Source organism: Jaculus jaculus, chromosome 5 (assembly GCF_020740685.1).
Source record: "Jaculus jaculus isolate mJacJac1 chromosome 5, mJacJac1.mat.Y.cur, whole genome shotgun sequence".
NCBI classification, from domain to species: domain Eukaryota; kingdom Metazoa; phylum Chordata; class Mammalia; order Rodentia; family Dipodidae; genus Jaculus; species Jaculus jaculus.
The window spans coordinates 84,325,424-84,346,911 of record NC_059106.1 but is presented as its reverse complement, the minus strand read 5'-3'; the positions used below and the strand labels follow the sequence as shown (position 1 = coordinate 84,346,911).

General features: G+C 50.6%; 1 protein-coding gene across 1 annotated transcript; it reads right to left on the bottom strand.

The window, feature by feature from the left end:
* Window positions 1-292: 292 nt before the first annotated feature.
* Window positions 293-19,533, bottom strand: Faah (fatty acid amide hydrolase). The gene is made up of 15 exons (XM_004672151.2): window positions 19,284-19,533; window positions 13,156-13,269; window positions 9,815-9,949; window positions 9,453-9,586; window positions 9,145-9,351; window positions 8,872-8,912; window positions 8,521-8,645; window positions 6,745-6,870; window positions 6,146-6,243; window positions 3,307-3,406; window positions 2,990-3,030; window positions 2,245-2,284; window positions 1,493-1,601; window positions 893-1,038; window positions 293-672 (listed from the first exon to the last, which is right to left on the bottom strand). Exons 1-15 carry the CDS (start codon window positions 19,473-19,475, stop codon window positions 544-546), a joined length of 1,737 nt encoding a protein of 578 aa, XP_004672208.1. The 5' UTR covers window positions 19,476-19,533; the 3' UTR covers window positions 293-543.
* Window positions 19,534-21,488: the final 1,955 nt, after the last annotated feature.

The window sequence follows — 21,488 nt, the reverse complement described above, 5'->3', positions numbered from 1 at the left end:
CAGAGCCCAGAAAGGACACAAAGTAGGCCCCAAAGGTGAAGTTGAAAAGTGCATATTAGCAGAGACGGAAAGAAGTAATAAGACCAAAATCAGCGTTCAGCTAATCTAAGCTGAATCTACCCAAATAAGCATGGAGAGGTAGGAGTTTGTGCCCATCCTGTGAGTCAGGCACACAGAGAGGTTTTGAAGCACAAGAGTTACATGGCTGCAGCCGGTCCTGGAGATCAGACCAGCCCTGCTCTCAGCAGGCTCCAGCCCCCTCTCCGTGACGCTCAGAAAGTACACAGACGAGTTATTTCTTAACTGTTGATAGGCCTTGGCTACTGGCTGCCACATGAGGTAGGGGATCGGGATGAAGAGGGAACCAGAGAGAGGAATAAGGTCTAGGCTTGGTGGGGGGGGCCTGAGTTCCCACAGGGGTTCAGGGGAGAGGAGGTGGATGCCTCTGCCCCACACTGGACATTTCCTCTCAGGTGACAGTGTCCTGAATAAAGCGGAGCACATGGGCCTCAGGTCCTCCAGAGATGGGCAGGTGAGAGTCCCTCAGGACGGCTGCTTTTTAGGGGTCATCAGCCGCTCTACCTCCCGCATGAACCGTAGACACATCTCTTCCTGCCAGGGCAGAGCCACGCACTGTACAGCTACGGGCAACCCCACGCTCTTCTTCATGGCCTGAAGGGGCACAGACATCAGGATAGGGGAAGAGATATGGGACCCCCACCCTACATTCAGGAAGCAAGCACCCATGGGAGGAGAGACAGGAAGCAGGGCCAGAAGCAGGCATGGGCCTGCTTTAGGAAGGAAGGCTAACAAGGCCTACAAGGACTGGGAAGGTATCCTCCACAGCATCTGGGGCGGGGTGGCAGTGAGTTGCGAGGTGGGCAGATCTCACCTTCCGTAGCACCTGGTCCCAGATATCCCCAAAGTAGCCCCTGTAGTGTTCCATCTGGGCTTCGTCCTCAGCAGTCACCGTGGTGACAGGCACCACCCCCGCAGGGAAGTTCAGGCAGTTGTAGAGCATAGTGTAGCTGACAGCCCCTGGAACACATCACATGGAGTACAGCAGGCTCTGCCATCTGCAATACTGACTATCCCCTCTGGGCCTTAGTCACCCCCATTCCCACCCAAATGGCACCCTGCTTTCACATGGCAGAAAATGGCCCCTCCTAGGGCTTAGGTTTGTGGCAAAGCCCAAGAAGCAGCAAGATCTCCTGATGCCTGCCCGGTGCACTGGTGTTCCTACTGTCATGTATTATCTAAATCCCACTTAGGTTCAAATACCACCTCCCCAAACTACAGCCTCTCCAAGATCTCCCACTGGGATAGAGCGCATTCCAGGAAACCCTCGCTCTCCCAGGGTATTCCACATGCCTTTCTTTCATCTCTACAGCTAGCCAGACCGCAGGCAAGGCTTCCCAAGAGCAGGATACTGCCCCAGGGCTGAACTCAGAGGACAGGCAAATAAGGGACGGAGTGGGTGAATACACCTCACCTGTGGCCCTTCCTGGGGCATTCAAGTCCAGAGCAGGGCCCAGCATAGGGGTCAGCAGAACATCCAGGTCCAGCGCTCTCCACTGAGCAATCACAGAGTTGCGGTACACCTAAGGGGATACACAAATTAGGGAAAGCACTCAGACCTAAGGCACCTCAGGCTGTCCAGTGAAGGGGCAGAGGCTGGGGTGGCTCTGGTCCCAGACCCTGGCACTGGATCTGAGCTCAGTCACCAGCGGACGCTTTTCAGAGAGGCATCATTCTACCTTCTAACTGAAACACAGACACATTTCCTGCCAACGTGAAACTGCATACTTGCTCAGCCACAGGGAGCCCCGGAGGGGAAATGAATGAGGTTCCCCAGGACAGGACGCAGTCCCCACAATCACATGAGTGTCAGAGCAGGGCTCAAGCTACAATCCAGAATGGGGAAGCAAGCTGAGCATGGTGACACACGCCTTTAGTCCCAGCAGTCGGGAGGCAGAGGTAGGAGGATCGCTATGAGTTTGAGGCCACTCTGAGAATACATAGTGAATACCAAGTCAGCCTGGGCTAGAGTGAGACCCTACCTTGAAAAACAAAACAAAAACAAAAACAAAAACAAAAAAACGAGAAGCAGGATGGGGAAGTAAGAATGACAGGCCACTCCAGTATCTCAGTGGAAGCAGTGGCCAGAAGACCCTACTGGCAGGTGTCCTGAACCAACTCTACCCCTGCCCGCCCCCAGCTCTAGTGCAGGGGCTCAGACCTCACCTCCATCTCATGCTGCAGCTCCCAGAGCTTTCCAGCTGACCTGGGCAGAGGGGGTGAGAAGGTCATTAGTCATCATGGCCACAGCCACAGGGAATAAAATATCAGACATCCTATTCTCACCACCCCCAGATCTCATCCAATCCCAGGGGAGCTCAGAGAGAGCAGAAGGTCAAGGCCCTGCTGTCTAAATGAGAAAAGCAGGCCTGAGAGAGACACAGGACATTTTGCTTAGTGATTCCACAGCAGAGCCAGCACTAGACCAGACCTGATTCTTCACTACCCTTGGGCCACAGGAGAGGCCAGGACTATCAAAGGTCTTGAACGCCTGGAAGTGAGAGAAGTGAATCTACAGGATGTCAGGCTGCGAATGGAGTGGCTCATGTCTTGCTTTTTCAGGCCCAGCCACTAAGGGGCAACCAGTAGGACGTAGCCCAGCTCAGTTCACCTAATTCCCTAGCACCCAACATTTTCACACCACCCCAAGCCAAATTCTTTTTGGTCCTTCCCATATGCCCCAGGTGAGTGACTTCTTCCCTCCCTCCATCGCTCTCATCCTGTGAAGACTCAGGCCCTTGCTCTCCAGCCCTAAGTGGACCCTGCTAAAAGAGTCTCAAGGCCTCCACTGGAGGGCCCGAGGTCAGTCCCCCAAAAGCTCCTTCCCAGAGATCTTCCAGTCAAAAACACCTGGACTCAAACCAGTTAGAGAAAGACGGAACAGGCATCTGGATACAGGAAAGGCTCTCACCGAGACCTCATGTTGCTGAGAAAGGCCGCCAACCGTGGAAACTGCACCAGAACAGACACAGAGTCAGTGACTGGCTACCCATGCCTCCTCCTCCATGCCTCCCTCAGGCCCAGGGCACATGCCTTTCAGCAAGCAGGCTGGCTCAAGACTGCAGGGTATGGGGAAGAGAGCAGCAGGGGCAGGAGTGGAGAGGAGGCCATACTTGCCCAAACCAGAAGCCAGGACATGGGGATGGGGGAAGAGCTAGAAGCCACAAGATATCACAGGATGAGGGTCCAGAGGTTCCGTCCAGCCCTTCACACTCCTGGTGCTCTCACCAGAGGCTTCAGCAGGAAAGCCAGAAGTCCTTTAAACCACCCGGGCAGCTTCAGAACTAAGATCAATTCCCCTAAGCAGGGATCCGTAAAATCATCTTTGCTGGAAGACAAAAGGCCTCGTCTAGGCACTCCCATCCCCCACCCCTCCTTTCTCCCTACTGACTGCAACACCTATTCTCTCCTTGGTTGCCCTGTCCACCTCCCTCCTCACCAAACTACTGTAACCCATATCTCTAGCATCTTCCTCTGCCTCCTTATAACATGCTTTGTTTCTGCTACTCCTTTGGGATGCCTGGGCTCTGCTCCATCCTTAGTGGAGACCCCAAGGCAGCACTCAGGGTCTCCCTCTCCTCCAGATTCAGCTCAGAGTCTTGAGGACTGAAGGCAACATTTCCCTGAGCATGTTCACATTAGCTCTGATTAGCCTGGCCTGACAATTAGCGTGGAGCTATTCAGTGTAGGCTGTCTAGGACGCCTGGCTCTAGAGTGCAGAGAAATGTCTCAGGAATGTTTCACTCCCAAAGCCAGAGTGAGAGGAGGAGCCTTCAGCTAAAGCCTAGGCCATATTCTGCTGCTGGAAGTAGGGGAGGGAAAGTGGCATTGTGACATGATGGACTGGGAAATTAACTGAACAAGGCTGCAGAGGTCAAGATGGCCCACAGTGAGGCAGAGTGTGAAGCAGGTTTGTCGCTTGAGAGGCATAAGCCCAGCCAACCCAGGCATGTTCCCAGGAAGCACCTTTCACAGAATTGTCCTCTGCCCCTTTAATGACTAAAAATGGCTGGGGGGGGGGGGACATTAGTTTCTGCACATATGATATGAGCTCTGCCAAGCCTCCTAAACTGAACCTGCTGTACCCACCCACAGAACAGAAAACTGAAGTCCTGCTCAAAGAAAAAAAAAAAAATGTACTGGGTGTGGTGGCACACCTTTAATCCCAGGTAGGAAGATCACTGTGAGCTCAAGGTCACCCTGAGACTACACAGTGAATTTCAGGTCAGCCTGGGCTACAGCAAGACCCTACCTCTAAAAAACAAAACCAAAACAAACAAACAAACAAAAAAAACCTACTCAGAGGAAAACAAAAAACAAAAACTCAGTAGCAGAGGCCAGTCAACTAGAAAGGGAGCAGAAAGGGAGGGAGGGCGGACTTATAGGATGGTATTGTATATACGTAAGTAGAACAGACTAATGGGGGTGAAAAGGCCTAAGAGAAGTCAGGGGAAGAGATTGAGTAAAGAAAGGTGGAGGGAGGGCTAATCAAAATATAAGAGAATATAAATAAGCCATATGGAAACCTACTTTTTTTGGACAATGTAACACTCAGAAGCCATAGATTGTTACTAGAAAATTTTCAGTGCCAGGGATGGGATACCTTTCAGTGAGTTGTTAGCCAGGGAGATCACTGATAACCCCAAAATGTTACAGGCCATTGCCAAAGCTCTTGGTTTACCACCAGGAATAGATGGTAAGACCCTATTACTGAAGACTCCACATACTTGGGCTGCAAGGTTACTAAGAAATCTTTTTGGAACTGAGCTGTAAACCTCCTCCATGTAGATCAGCTGACAGAAAACTGGAAAAAGCCACACTGCATGCAGTTTAATAGGAGAGAGAGAAATCACCAGTGGAGATACTCAGCAGGGGGCACTGCAAGCCTTAAATTTGGCCAAACAGGCCAAATCAGCCAACAGGTACAATAGTGGCATGTCTGTTTTAGGGAAACCAAATGCCTTCTAATTAGATTAAAGGCCCACTCCATGGGAGGAAATACATCCCTGATACTGAAAACCTACAACAGGGGTAGTTATGAGCCCTAGGGGTGTAACGTCTGCTGCTGTCTGGCTAAATGTATACACTATGTTCACCAAACTGCCCAGTAAGCACTTCTCTTAATGTTCATACACATATATCAATGCTACTCTCCCTTCTGGTTAGAGAAGCTTCTCTTTTCAGATGACAGTGAACTTGGGATGACTCAAAAAACACCATAATCCTGAGGAGAAGTGCCAGAGGAGTGCTCAGCACTGAAATATCTCTATCACACCTTCCAAGGCTCAGGGTCCATTGCAGAAGAGATGGCGGAAAGGACATAAGAGCCAAAGGAAGGGTAGGACTCCTTACAACATGCTCTCCCCAGACACAAAATGGCCTGGATATCCATGACCTCACAGTGCCTGACACTACCTACACAAAACCATCATAATAGGAGGAAAAGATGATAACATCAAAATAAAAGAGAGACTGATTGAGAGGGGGAGGGGATATGATGGAGAGTGGAGTTTCAAAGGGGAAAGTGGGGGGAGGGAGGGAATTATCAGGGGTTATTGTCTACAATTATGGAAGTTGTCAGAAGTAGGAGGGTTGCTGTGAGTTCAAGGCCACCCTGAGACTACATAGTGAATTCCAGGTCAGCCTGGGCTAGAGTGAGACCCTACCTCAAAAAAAAAAAAAAAAAAAAAGTCAATAAAAAAAATTAGAAAAAAAACTACTCAGGGAAGACAGCCTGATGTCCATATTCACCCCCACCTTAGTTCCTGATCCTACCCTTGCCTCTGCACATTAACAAATTGTGGGGAACCTCATGCCTATCCCACAGGGAGCTCAGCTCAAGAGGCTATGGATACAGCATCCAGCCTTCCCTTGGGCTGGTACCTTTCCAGGTATCTCCACGCTCAACTTGCACAGCTGGAGGGACACAAGGTCCCCACCTAGAAGGTTCAGATGTTCTTTGTGTGTGGTTGAGGCCTGCCCTGGGGATCCCAGGGGCCTGGCTGCTCTTCCCAGGCCTTTGCTTTTTCTGATCTCATGATAAACCCCAAAGCCCAACAGCACTCACAAATTCTGCAGGAAACTGTGGCCACCGTCACTGAACAGCCCACCTGTGGACAGAGTCTCCAGAGCATAGGATATGTTGCTTGGCAAGAAGGGAACCAGCTGCAGGGATTTAAAGGGAGAAGGCCCCCAGATTTAATAGCCTTTGGGCCCCATGCCCCATATGCTGCTCCAGTGGCTTTGAGGATAAGCGGGACCACTCTGTCACATGGTTACAAAGCCACAAAGGCAAAGGTGTGGGCCCATGAATACCACCTCATGAGAGAAGTCTAGAAGCCACCCATTAAGCTTTTTCAGATGAACAAACCAAACCCCACAGTCTCCACTGGGAACCTCTGGAGAACTGTACACTATTGCTCATGGTGACAAGGCTCACCGAATGAGTGACCACTCTTCACTCAATGCAGGCTGAACTCTCCATCCACCAGAAGCCTCACTACTTCTAGTCAGCCATCTATATATTGGTCCCGCAGAGCCACAATTCTCATTGTGAATGACTAAATAAGAGGGAGCTAAGGAGTCTGGGAGGAAGCGGACATGGGTAAGGGGAAGGCTCCCCAGGAGGAAAGGAGATGCCGGGACAGCGGGCTCCCACAGCCATACCGTGTGGCCAGCAGCCTCAAGGCTCTGCTTGGTCTCCAGCACCGCCCGCCTCATGGCTGGGCTAGGCATGGTATAGTTGTCGGTCTCATAGTACCCCACACGCAGGGGCCGAGAGCTTCTGTAGACCTGGCAGCAAACATAAGAGGCAGGGTTGGAACAAAAGAAGATGACCTACATAGAACTCCTAGTTGGCTACAGGATGGGAGGTTTATAGCTGCAGGCTAAATCCTTCTGACACTATTTTTCGTGGACCATCAGCATTCTAATGCAAGCCTTTCATAAACACCTTCACTGAAGATCCCTATTGGCCATAAGAGGAAACTAAGGCTACATAGAGACTGAGGCCCACTCAATGCATAGGTCAGGCTTGGACCCAGGCATATGGTCTCCTGAGGCAACACTCTCTGTTAACCTACCCTGGCTCCTATGAGAAAGTAGTCTAGACCTCCAGATAGGGGCTGTCCTCTCTTCACTATGAGGAAGGGGCTCAGACTGCAACTGTCTGAACCTGTTTACTAAGGAGGAAGAGATCATCCTGCCCAGATCTGCTCATCTTCTCTAACCTCTAGAAACACTGAAGCCATTCTCCTGCCCATGAATCCTCAGCCTTTCCAAGGCAGCCTCAATAGGGTAAAGCAAGAGGCCCACCCGGAGAAGAAACCCCAGACTGCTGGGATGCAGAGCTTGCATCATACCACTGACATGACGCCCTGCTCTAGGAGAGCCTGCTCAAGATTCATGGAGACAGGGCTCTCTAACTGCATAAAGTAAAATGCTCAGTTCTGCCTGACCAATAGGCTATCCTGATCATATTTTGGGAAGCCAACAATCCACACTGCCCACTACTCACTCAGCCTAAGTGCCAAGAATTCTACCTTCTGGGAAAATGAGCAGGAATCCATGAACAAGGTTGCTATTTCCTGGACGAATGCAGCTCAGGTATGAGAGTTTGAATGTGAAATGTCTCCCATAGCCTCATGTGACTGTGATTACGCCTCATACTCAATGTCTACCTTGGAAGGTGGAGCCTTGCTGGAGGAGATGGGTTGCTGGTGGTGGGCTTTAAGATGTTTCAGCCTTGGGCTGAAGAGATGGCTTAGCGGTTAAATGCTTGCCTGTGAAGCCTAAGGACCCCGGTTCGAGGCTCGGTTCCCCAGGTCCCACGTTAGCCAGATGCACAAGGGGGCGCACGCGTCTGGAGTTCGTTTGCAGAGGCTGGAAGCCCTGGCGCGCCCATTCTCTCTCTCTCCCTCTATCTGTCCTTCTCTCTGTGTCTGTCACTCTCAAATAAATAAATAAAAAAAAATTAAAAAAAAAAAAAAAAGATGTTTCAGCCCAGCTCCCCCTTGCCAGAGCAGCTCAGTCTTGCTGCCACTTCCCAGCTGCTGTGGCAAAATGTGATGCCCAGCCTCTACTCTTGCATGCCATGATGAACCTTCCCTTGTAAACTGAAAGAAACCTTTGCCTCATATGCAGCTTTCTGTCAGGTGTTTTGTTCCAGCAATGATAAGGAAACTGCAACACCCCAGGTACGGGGATGCTGCCCCAAGGAGTTCCTGAGCTGCAAGTGGCTCCTAACTAGTAGCCCTCAGTGACAGCACAGCACAGACCAAAAGCCTGAGGGTTCCAAATGCAGGCAATGTCGCCACCTGGTGTCCATTGTGAAATAGCAGCCGACCCAGATCTCAGAGCCTCTGAGGGGAGAGTGGCTCTACAGAAGACAGGGCCTGCCGATACCACCTAGGTAAAACCCTTGCCTCCTCCACTCCTGCTCACCTCCTCCCTGAAGGGCATGGGTGGAACTGTGGGATCCAAACGGAACATGTCCTCACACAGCAAGGCTCTCATGCACAGTGCCAGGCTCTCCACATCCCGGGCCATTGGGCCAACAGAAAGCTGCACTGTAAGGCAATAGAGGTCACTTGGCCACCAATGGAGTCTGGGTCTGAGGAAGGGTCAGCCCAGGTCTGGGGAGAAAGAATAAGATGTAAGACAAGGAGGTGGGAACTTGGACCTAGAGTGACCTGGCAGCCAGATCCTGCCCACAGGAAAAGCAGAGATGTAGGAAGAGCAACCTAACCCCCAACCCTCCTCCAGGGCACTGAGGGGACCACAAATCTCACTCACCTGCCATCTGTCCATAGACACAGCCCTTCAAGCCACTGAGGCTGGTTAGAAACACAAGATGTTGGAAACAGGTAGTGGCCACCCTGTGCCCACTCCAAGTCCATGTTGCAGCTCCAAATTCCCAGCATAAGAAACAAAATCATGCATAGCTGGTGGTAACCCACTCCCCAGTCAAACCCTGGTTAGTGAATTCCTGTCTGGAGCTCAAAGAGGCTAGAGGCTAGGCCAACGTTATGCAGCAAGGAGCCCAGAAACACCATGTGCCCACCATACCTGAGTCGGTTCCCAGTAGGCTTGAGGCCACAGATACCACAGAAGGCAGAAGGGAAACGAATGCTGCCTCCAATATCAGTACCTAAGCCCAGGGGGGAGCCTCCTGATGCAATGAGGGCCCCCTCTCCTCCTGAGGAGCCACCTGGGCTTTTGGAGGACATCCATGGGTTTGTGGTCTGGCCAAACAGGGGGTTACTGCAGTCATAGCTGGAGGAGAAAGCATCCACAGATCAGCCTTGATCGTACTAATATCACTGCCCCCACCCACCCTGCCTCACTTGGCTGAGGCACAGCCCTTGAGACCCAACCTGAACATAGACTGGGGGACGTTGGTGTGCACAAAGGGCACGGCCCCCTGCAGCTTCAGCACCTGCACCACGACACTGTCGCACTCCGAAGGCAACCCCTCGTTAAGGCTCAAGCCCAGCGTAGAGTCCTGGCCCTGGGAGGAGGAATGGGCATCAAAGAAGACACAGCCAATTAGGCAGGAGCCCTTCAGTAGCCCAGGGCTCACTGCCACCACAGTCACAGTGGTCAGGTTAGGCATACCCATGATCCCTTCTTACAACTTCTAGGCCTGAGATATCCTCTGAGGCCCCCAAGTGAGCAAGGATAGAGAGCTGGACGTAGGGACAGGGTGTGTAACAACTTAACAACCAGCAGGGTGTACCTTGTAGCTGAAGCACTCCTTGAGGCTCACAGGGACGCCATAGAGCAGACCCTGCCGTGGGGCCTGTGCTAGCTGCGGCTCACAGTCAGCCAGGTAGGAGGTCACACAGTTGACTTCTCTGTTCACTTCCCAGGCCTAGGGCAGAGGAAAACAAGGTAGAGAGAAGCTGGCCTTTTTCTTTTGTTCTCTTTGGGATGAAATGCATGCCATAACTAACAACATGGCTCGGGAGCACACGGATGACCATGAGTGCAACAGCCACCTTGCTAGATGCTTGGTTCTAATCTCACCCTGATGCACTCTCTCCCCCTCCCTCCTCCTTTTCTCCCTCTCTCCAGAGCTAGGACACCCAAAAGAGTAAGGAGCTACTCTTCAAGTGCCCTCAGCAAGGCATAAGCTCCAAGGAAGATGACCACTGACCACTGGCAACACCCCCTCATCCACATCTCTGCCCAGTGAGGTGGAGCAGGAGCAGATAGTAGAAAACCTCCATATTAGCTTATGCTGGAAGGCAGCCCCCCACAGCTAGATCAGGCCACAGCCTCCTGGGGCTCAGTATTCCCTCCTCCAACCAGTACACAGACCATTCCTGGCCAAGCCAAGCCTCCTGGGTCCCAGGAAATCTTGCTTCAGATAACCCAGTCACCTGGAGAATGACTTGACATAAAGAGTTTGCCTGCTCTTTCTCAAATAAAACTGTTAAAAAGAGGCTGGGAATGGTTCATGCCTTTAAACCCAGCATCCAGGAGACCTGTGTGAGTTCAAGGCCACCCTGAGACTTGCCTGGGAAGCCTAAGGACCCAGGTTCAATTCCAGATGCATAATGTGGCACATGCATTGGAATTCATTTACAGCGGCTGGAAGGCCCTGGTGCACCCATTCTCTCTTTCTTCCTCTTTCTCTCAATCGTTCTTAAATAAATAGAAATGTTAGGGTTGGAGAGATGGCTTAACAGTTAAGGCACTTACCTGCAAAGCCAAAGGACAGAGTTTCAATTCACCAGTTCCCATATAAGCCAGATGCCCAAGGAGGTACACGCTTCTGGAGTTTGTATGAAGCAGCTGAAGGCCCTGGTGCGCCCATTCTCTCCTCCCTCTCTGCCTCTATCTCTCTCAAATAATAAAATTTAAAGTTTTCTCGTGGTAGGGTCTCATTCTAGCTCAGGCTGACCTAAAATTCACTATGTTGTCTCAGTGTGGCCTCGAACTCTCAGTGATCCTCCTACCTCTGCCTCCCAAGTGCTAGGATTAAAGGTGTATGCCACCATGCCAGGCTCTAAAATTTTTTTATTTTATTTTTAGTTATTTGAGAGCAACAGACAGACAGAGAAAGAGGCAGATATAGAGAGAGAGAGAGAATGGGCACACCAGGGACTCCAGCCACTGCAAATGAACTCTAGATGCATGCGCCACCTTGCGCATCTGCTTATGTGGGTCCTGGGGAATCGAGCTTCAAACCGAGGTCCTTAGGCTTCACAGGCAAGCACCTAACCGTTAAGCCATCTCTCCTACCCAAAAGTTGTTTTTTTTTTTAATGCTAAATATTTTTTTAATACTTTTAAAATTTATTTGAGAGAAAGAGCCAGAGAGAAGGTGAGGGAGGAAGACAGAGAGAGAATGGGTGCACCAGGGCATTCAGCCACTGCAAACGAACTCCAGATTCATGTGCCATCTTGTGTATCTGGCTTATGTGGGTCCTAGGGAATTGAACCTGGGTCCTTTGGCTTTGTAGGCAAATGCTACTAGGCCATCTCTCCAGCCCCTAAAAAAAATTTGTTTAAGAAAAGAGTTTGGCTACAAGGAATGGTATGAGAACGAATGTTTATATCTAGGGCCTCCAACCAGAGTCAGCTGCAGGACCCACAAGGTAAAGACGGGAAGAGCCAGATGCAGCCCAGTGACTAATCCTATTCCTGGGAAAGGGTGTGGGCTATTGTGACACACTTAATGCTGAGAACCCAGTGGGCCCAGGCCACACAGCACAGGAAGGGAGGAATTTATGTGCAACCAGAATGTTCTCTTGTGGTGAACTTCAGGAAGCGCAGGGACTTGATCAGGAAGAAGTAACACCATCTGCTGAGTCCCTGTGTCTTTCCTGTGAGGTACACCAGCCTACTCTCTTCCACCCTCTCTACTACAGACGGCCCCTCCTTGCCCTATTATACTCTCCTCAACACAACACTTACGCTCCCCGGCTTAGTGGTCACACTATCATACACAAATCTCACTTATGATGCACAATTTGTCTTTTTGCACATTTCTTGAGCACTTCTTTCGTAAAAATAGTGTTCAGCATGAAGGTTCAAAGACAAATAAATTGTAAGGCGTGACCGCACACAACTTTAATCTCAGCAACACTCTGATATTACAGAGTGAATTCCCGGTCAGCCTGGCTAGAGCAAGACCTTACCTCGAAAAACCAAAAAGGGGACTGAAGAGATGGCATAGCAGTTATGGCGTTTGCCTGAAAAGATTCCCCAGGACTCACATAAGCCAGATGCACAAGGGGGCACATGCGTCTGGAGTTCGTTTACAGTGGCTGAATGCCCTGGCATGCCCATTCTCTCTCTCTCTCTCTTTGCTTCTTTCTCTCTCAAATAAATAAAATGAATTAAAAAAAAAAAAAAAACTTTGAGAAAAAGAAAAACCAAAAAGAAGCAAGGCTTGTCTGTGAGTGGGTGGAGAGGGAGTGAGTTCACACTCACAGGAACAAAAGGCGGGAGAGGCTTCCGGGTCGGGCGTTCCTTCTGCTCTGATCCCTGATGTCCTCGACTAGGGGAGTGGGGGGGGGGGGGAAGCAGAGGGAAAGAGCTCTAGGGAAAGGAAACCTATGAAGCCAGAACAAAGCAAGGCAGACTTCAAACTGATGTTCCCCAGCTCCCCAGGCCTTAGCCTGGACTATATGCTGCTGGAGTTGGAAGGTCCTGGCCGGGGAGGCTGCTGCTGCTGCTCATGGAGGGAGGTAATGGTGAGGAAGCCAGAGGGATGGAGGGATGGACACAAGGAGATGGACTGAAAAGAGACAGGAGGAAACAGACTAGATTTAGTGATCAATGAGGTGGAGTGGGGAAGGGGAGGGAAGTCTGAGATGCTCAGTCTCCACCCTCCTCCGCCTCCCTCTCTCTCTCTCTCTCTCTCTCTCTCTCTCTCTCTCTCACACACACACACACACACACACACACACACACACACACACACACACACGCGGCCCACTAGCTCCTCCATTCTCTGGTAGCCCTTGGCACTGTGATTACATCATGACTCCAAGGAGAACTCCATGCCAGGTTTTCCCCACAGCTTGTGTGAGCAAGAACAGAGGATCAGGGCTGGTCTAGGTCTTACCTTTCCTACATAGGTGAAGAGTACAACTTCTGGGGACAGCTCCCCACTGTGTAACTTCTGCATCAACTGAGGCAGGGGCAGGGCCAGCAGTGCTTCTGAGTCCAGATCAGGGTTCTGTGGGCGGACGACAAACTGAATCAGTTTCCATGTGTGTGACTAAGACCACTCAGTTCCCACAGAGCTAGCAGATGCTCACTGCCACCTGCCAGTTCCAGGAACCAGCCTGGGCAGGCCCTTAACATCCCAAGTCAGTGCAGAATTCATTTCCAGAAGCCTGGGGGAGAACGGAAATTTATTACCCAGGCAAATTACAACTATCACTGCTATTACAACTAACCCCAAACACAGCCACCCACTTCTTGCCAGGCATTGTGCTGATGAGTGTGTGGAGTGCTTGCTTCTTTGTTTGGTGAGATGAAGGTCTCAGCTATGTTACACTGGATGGTCTTGAACTCAGGATCCTCCTCGGGATTACAAGCAGTCAACACCCAGCTGGCTCCCTACCATATCTTGATTAAATCTTGCCAAAGAAACCAATGGAATGGAGAGATGGCTCAGCAGTTAAGGCACTTGTCCACAAAGCCTAAGGACCTGGGTTCAATTCCCCAGTACTCATGTAGAGCCATATGCATGAGGTGGCACATGCGTCTGGAGTCCAGTCCATTTGCAGTGTGGAGGCCCTGGTGCACCCAGTCTCTATCAGCCTTCCTGCTCTCTTCCTCATGAAAGAAACAAATGAACAAGCCGAGGCTTAGAGAGAGGGAGTGCCTTGTCTAGAACCATAAAGGTAAATGGCATTGCTGTGCCCACGCTGCACAGGCTCTCCCCCGCAACCCTTACTAACTACAAGTTACTTCACTCTATCTTCCTTCATGTCTCCCTGAGGCCATCAGAAGGCTCTCTTAATTTTAACTTCTCTTGTCTGAAATACTACAGGGTGAGGGGCTTAGTCCTGCTTCTCTGGGACTTCCTGTCATTCAGTCAGTCAGCAGACACTATGTGAGGACTATGTGAGAGGCTATGAACGTAGAAGTATCCAAGAAGACACAAAATACCTGCTTTCAGAGACTCACCATCTAGGTAAACAAGTCAGTGGGTCACTGTAAGGTGGTGCTGCTGGAAATGAAAGGGTCACCTTAGATACAGAGGCAAGTGTGCCTGAGGCCACATTTTGCTATGATCTGAAGAATGACAAGGAGCCAGATGTGGGGAGAAACACAGGCCTTCCAGGTTCCTGTCACACTAGCCTTCCCTCCCTGCGGCTGGATGGCTTTCTCTGGCTTCCACTCTCAGGTGCTCCTGACTCTCAGATGCTCTACCCATCCCACTTGTGATCCTCCACCCAGTTCCTTACAAGACTGCTCCAGTCCTCCCCTCTGTACTCACCACCTCCCCCCCCCCTTTTTTTTTTTTGGTTTTTCAAGGTAGGGTCTCACTCTAGCCCAGGCTGACCTGAAATTCACTATGTAGCCTCAGGGTGGCCTACCTCTCTTACCACTGCCTCCCAAGCACTGGGATTAAAGCAGTGTGCCACCACACCTGGCTACCTCTCCCACTTTCTTTTTATTGATTGATTGATTTCACAGAGAAAGGGGGAGAGAGAGAGAGAGAGAATGGGTGCACCAGGGCCTCCAGCCACTGCAAATGAACTCCAGACGTTTGTACCCCCTTGTGCATCTGGCTTACATGGGTTCTGGAGAATCAAACCAGGATCCTTTGGCTTTGCAGGCAAACATCATAACCACTAAGCCATCTCTCCAGCTCCCACTTCTCAAAAATTTTTAAATGATATGACAATTACTTGGTATAGCAGACTGCCTCAAGTCACTGGGATGAACTTCCAAACCAGGCACAGTTTATGGGGGTGAGGGGGAATGGAATTTATTTGAAGCTTACAGATCCAGGGGACGTTCCATAATCACAGAAGAAGGTGGCCAATTTTCATAGGTCCTGGCAGAGAGGAAAAACCACCACCAACAGCAAGCACACTCCAGGAACCCCAGACAAAGCTCATCACTATGCATATTTTAGGCTTGAATTCAGATCCGCCCCCAGTGACAACTCTTCCAGTCAAGTGGCTAGAGATCTAAATTACAAGTTTTAGAATCAATTAGGGGACATCCATTCAAACTACCACACTTGGGATTTTTATTTTATTTTTACTTTTTGTTTTTTAGTTTTTCAAGGTAGGGTCTCACTCTAGCCCAGGCTGACCTGGAATTCAGTATGGAGTCTCAGGGTGGCCTGGAACTCACGGCGATCCTCCTACCTCTGCCTCCCGAGTACTGGGATTAAAGATGTGTGCCACCATTTTTTTCCTTCTCTATAGTTTGTTGTATTAATGCCTAAAAGTAGAACAAAGAAATTCCAAACCAGCAGAGCCTCCATTACCCTAGAATAATTTCTACTGGCAGTCTGGTCACCATCTCCTCCCACCTCGCTACAAGGTACCCAAGAGTCAGCACCCACCCTTCATTCTGAGTGCACGCTTGAATGCTTTCCTGTGTTCTTCCCTGGTGACAGCTGATGGCACAGTTGCTAACAGCTATTTTTAAGTCCAACTAGTATCAGGCAGTTGAGACATGCTCTCTTTCCCAAGACACCAAAAGAAGCCTACACTCCACCTCCACCTCCACCTTAAGGAGGATAATCTGTGAACATGGGGAAATTCATTTCATGTGGGAAATGGAGAATCAGATAACTTCAACTGCGTGGCCACTGGCATTGGGAAATCTTTCAAGAGGGAGCTACTATATCTACCTTGTTTTTTTTTTTTTACTTGTTTGTTTGATTTTTGAAGTCAAGTTTCACTCTAGCTCAGGCTGATCTGGAAATCACTATGTAGTCTCAGGGTGGACTTGAAGTCACAGCAATCCTCTATCTCTGCCTCCAGTCCTGGGATTAAAGGCATATACCACTACACCCAGCAAGAAGGAGAGAGAGAATGGATGTGCCAGGGCCTCTAGCCACTGCAACTGAACCCCAGACACATACACCACCTTGTGTATCTGGCTTTATGTGGATACTATGAAATCAAACCAGAGTCCTTAGACTTTGCAGGAAAGCGCTTTAACTGCTAAACCATTTCTCCAGCCCCTATTATACCTGTCTTTTAAACATTTCCCCTCTTCCAACTATTTTCTTTCTCTTGAACCACCTACTGTCCTAATTTCAGGTCCCCTGGATGTTCCTTTGTTCCCCTCAAGGTTTTATAACACTTTTGTTCTATTTCAAGATTTTGCTCTCAAGCCAGGCATGGTAGCATATGCCTTTAATCCCAGAGCTCAGGATGCAGAGGAAGGAGGGTGGCTGTGAGTTTAAGATCACCCTAAAACTACAAAGTGAATACTAGGTCAGCCAGCGGATAGAGTGAAATCCTACCTCAAAAAACAACAACAAAGCCAAGCTTGGTGTGTAATGTGAGGACTCCTGCTCCAGGAAGGTATCTAAAAACCCTTTTGTGTTTTAGAACCAAAATCTCTGCCTAAAAGACTCAGTTGTTTTTGGTTTTGTTTGTCGAAGTAGGGTCTCGCTCTAGCCCAGGCTGGCCTGGAATTCACTATGAAGTCCCAGTGCTGGGATTAAAGATATGTGCCACCATGCCCAGCAAGACTTGGTTCTTAAAATGACCCCAAGGCGATGACTCCAGAAGGAATGAGGGAGATGAAAGAAGGACTCATTTTCTACCAGCCCCCAACCCTGCCAGCCAAACGGATTCCTTGTGACTAGGAGGATTCCTTCTTGTAGGCAGGAGCTGTGGGCAGATAGAGATTTCTGCGCCTGCTCCCCAGGCTGTCTGGGAGCTGGCAGAACTCAACTGGCTGCACAGAAGGACACGGGGGGGGGGGGGGGGGGGGGGGAGCAGCCAAGGCTCCCAGGGCTGTCCAAGGACACCAGGCTTCCCAAGTTGGCAGGACAGAACTAATTATTTATTTCCATAAATAATTAAGACACACTTTGGCCTTAGTGATGGAGGGGAGTAAATAATCAATTACAGTCAAAGTTTCACCCACGTATGAGGCCACAACCTGCGCCTGGCATCAAGGCCTCATCTCCCTTCTTATCTCTCTCCCTGCCCCTTTCCACTGCAGTGGGCCACAAAGTCTTGTTAAGACACTTAGTTCTAGTTCTAGCTCTGCTCCAGCTCAGACATTGCTTGCTGCAACTGAGCTCCTGCTATATGCAATTTTCAGTGACCAATCCCCTCCCTGACACCAACCTAGGAACACCCTCCTGGCTTCTGCTGTTCTCCTCACCTGGGATACCTTCCTTCCTACCTATCAAATCCCACAAATGACCACAGCCACTCCTCTCCCCTTAGCACATAAGAACATCTCCCAGAGTTCATTTTTCTTATTGTTTTTGTTTTTCAAAGTAGGATCTCCCTGTAGTCCCAGACTGCTCAAACTACTCAAACTCACAATGGTCCTCCTACCTCTGTTGATTTTTTAAGTATGTGGTGGTTTGATTCAGGTGTCCCCCATAAACTTAGGTGTTGTGAATGCTAGCTCCCCAGCTGATGGATATTTGGGAATTAATGCCTCCTGGAGGGAGTGTATTGTTGGGGGCGGGCTTATGGGCTTTATAGCCAGTTTCCCCATGCCAGTGTTTGGCATGCCCTCCTGTTGCTGTGGTCCACCTTATGTTGGCCAGAGGGTGATGTCCACCCTCTGCTCATGCCATCGTTTCCCCCTGCCATCGTGGAGCTTCCCCTCGAGCCTGTAAGCCAAAATAAATCTCTTTTTCCCAGGAGCTGCTCTTGGTTGGGTGATTTCTACCAACAATGTGAACCGGACTGCAACAAAGTATTTTATTATTTATTTATTTGAGAGAGAATAGGTGAGCATTTACATGCATGCACCACCATGTGCATCTTACCTGGGTACGGGGAAATTGAACCTAGGTCCTTCCCTAGGCTTCACAGGTAAGCTCCCTAACAGCTAAGCCATCTCTCCAGCCCTCAGTTTGAGTTTATGTTTTTGTTTTTTTGTTTTTCTTTTTTTTTTAAATATTTTTGTTCATTTTTTTATTTAGTTATTTGAGAGTGACAGACATAGAGAGAAAGACAGATAGAGGGAGAGAGAGAATGGGCGCGCCAGGGCTTCCAGCCACTGCAAACGAACTCCAGACGCGTGCGCCCCCTTGTGCATCTGGCTAATGTGGGTCCTGGGGAATTGAGCCTCTAATGGGGGTCCTTAGGCTTCACAGGCAAGCGCTTAACCGCTAAGCCATCTCTCCAGCCCTGTTTTATTGTTTTTCGATGTAGGGTTTCACTCTAGCTCAGGTTGATCTGGAATTCACTATGGAGCCTCAGGGTGGCCTCGAACTCACAGCGATCCTCCTACCTCTGCCTCCCGAGTGGGGATGAAAGGCGTGCGCCACCACTGCCGGCCTCATTTTGATTTTTTAACTGAGGTCGGTCTTTCATATGCCAGAGGGAAAGTTCTCTTCCAGGTACTTCTTTTCCCTCTCCAAAACTCCTTTCCCCGACTTCACCCAAACGTGCACACCAAAACACTCAAAGCAACCCAGAGAGAAGTAAAACTTGTAGACAGATAATCTAGAGAAGGGCTAAAACTAAACCTGCTCATGGAAGGGTTTGAAGGTGTTTGCTACTCGACAGATTGCATGACCGAGGCCCGGAAGACTTGCCTTCTTAACGAGCTTTGTAGGTTTTTGTTGTTGTTTTGTGGTACTGGGAAACTGAATCTTAGACCGTATGCATGCTACCACTGAGCCGGAATATCTGGAGGAGCTTTGCCACTAACTCCCAGCGCACTAGGGGTTAAGTCTTTCTCTGACTCCCTCTAATGATCCTCATGTATAAATCAGCAAGCTTGAACTCCGCTCTCTGATACCCTGGGGTCACAGCCCTGTGATTCCAAAGTCCTCAACGCTAACACCCAGTTGGTTCTCACAGTAGCATTTCGGCGTGGCTTCGAGATTCTGGGGCGCGGAGCCAAGCTCCTCTTTTGACCCAGTGCAGTAACGACCCTCCTCCGGGCTCCACCTGGTTCAGAAAGGGAGTCAGCACCGGCACACACCTGCGCAGCCTGCAGGCCGACTGGAGGAGCTGTGGTGCCGACGTCCCCGCGCCACGCCCGCCCCCGAGCCCAGCTCCCAGTCACCTGGAGCCGGAAGCGCTGCACCGCCTTGTCCATGGTCTCCAGGCCCGCTTGCTGCCTCTGTCGCGCCCGGGCCGCCGCGCCCCGAGCCGTCCGGTGCCGGGACCATCGCTGGACCACCGCGGCCGCCACCACGCAGCAGGCCAGGGCAGCCCAGGGGGTTCCAGACAGCGCGGTCCATAGTAGGTGCAGCATCTTGATCTGCCGCCGCCGACAGCTGCCTGGGGTGACAGATGAGCAACGGCACGCGCAGTCCTACCGCTCGGCTGCAAAACCCGGTCTGGATCGCTGGGGATTCCGCGCCCGTCGGTCTGCGCGGGGGGAGGGCGAGGGGGGAGGGCGACGGGGCGGGGCGGGGGCGGGGCGAGGGCGAGGCAAGGGCGAGGCGAGGGCGGGCCGCGGGGGTCCCGCGCCATTGCCTAGCCACCGGCGCGAACTTGACGACGTTCACGGTCAAGGGCCTGGCTGTCCGCCTCCCAGCGCTGGAGGCGGTGCGCAGCAGCAGGGCCGGAAGGGCTCGCACCTTCGGAAGCGCCCAGTTCTCCTCCGCCGCACGCACCCCACGGCCCCGACTCCCGCCTGGAGAACACGGCCCGGAGTCCCGACCGCCCGGCCCCAGAGGACTGCGTACAGCTGGGGTGATCAGCCTCCACCAATATCCGAGCATCTTCTTTCTTGGAGAGCCAAGGGCCGGGGTTGCACACAGCGGGACGCCCGCCTCTCCTCCACGTGGGGCTAGGCCCCTGGACACTGGAAGTGCGGGGCAACAGCTAGCTGCCCCCTCCTCCTCCGATCCCCACCCCGGGCTCCTAAGGACCAAAACTGCTTTTCCCACAAGGCTGTGCCTTTCCCTCCCACAGGGCACCCTCTCTTAGTCCCCGGCCCTCTGGGATTTCTCTCCAAGGATGCAGAACACGTGAACAGGAGTTGTTTCTGGGGACCTAGAGCCAGCCCGTGGTTAGAGGGCATAAATTACACGCATACCCTAATTCTACCTAGACTTCTCACGGGATTTTAAGTGCTTTATCTCATTTGTCCTCCCAATGGTACTCTGAGAAAGATACTTATATTTGCATTTTACTGGTGAGGCATCTGGGGGGAAAAGAGAGGTTAACTTCATGGTTAACACTGGTGGCCTAGTGAGAATTGAAACTGTCGTCTAATTAAAGTCAGGCGCAGTGGTGTACGCCTTTAATCCTAGTACTTGGGAGGCACAGGTAGGAGGTCAGCCTGGGACTATAGAGTCAGTTCCAGGTCAGCTTGTGCTACAGCGAGACCCTACTTTAAAAAAAAAATGAAGCCTAAGGACCCCAGTTCAAGGCTCGATTCCCCAGGACCCACGTTAGCCAGATGCACAAGGGGGTGCATGCGTCTGGAGTTCGTTTGTAATGGCTGGAGGCCCTGGCACGCCCATATTCGCTCCCTCTCTGCCTCTTTCTGTGCCTGTCGCTCTCAAATAAAATTGAATAAAGACGTTATATACATACATAACATTGTCAAAAAAAAAAAACACCAATTTTTAAAATGTCAAAACAAGCAATCTGAGCCGGGACATGGTAGTACATGCCTTTAATCCCAGCATTCAAGGATCACTGTGACTTTGAGACCACTCTGACAATACAGAGTGAATTCCAGGTCAGCCTGGGCTAGAGTGAGACCCTATCTCAAAACAACAACAAAAAAAAAAAAGGGCTGGAGACATGGCTTAGTGGTTAAGCGCTTGCCTGTGAAGCCTAAGGACCCCCATTCGAGGCTCAATTCCCCAGGACCCACATTAGCCAGATGCACAAGGGGGTGCACGCGTCTGGATTTCATTTGCAGTGGCTGGAAGCCCTAGCAAGCCCATTCTCTCCGTCTCTCTCTCTCTATGTCTCTCGCTCTCTCTCCCTCCCTCCTTCTCTCTGTCACTCTCAAATAAAGAAATAAAAATAAACAATTTAAAAAACAAACAAAAAAGCCATCTGGAATATGGCAGAGGTTTTTAAAGCCTTCACTTCAGAACAGCAAAGAACTAAAACACAAGAAATATAGCTAATACTTTGAGACTTTACTAGTTCTGGAACACAAGTAATTGGTCAGTTACTTTTTTTTTTTTTCAAAATATAATTTAGGGTTGGAGGGGTGGCTTAGTGGTTAAGGCATTTGCGTACAAAGCCAAAGGACCTAGGTTCAATTCCTCAGAACCCACGTAAGCCAGATGCACAAGGT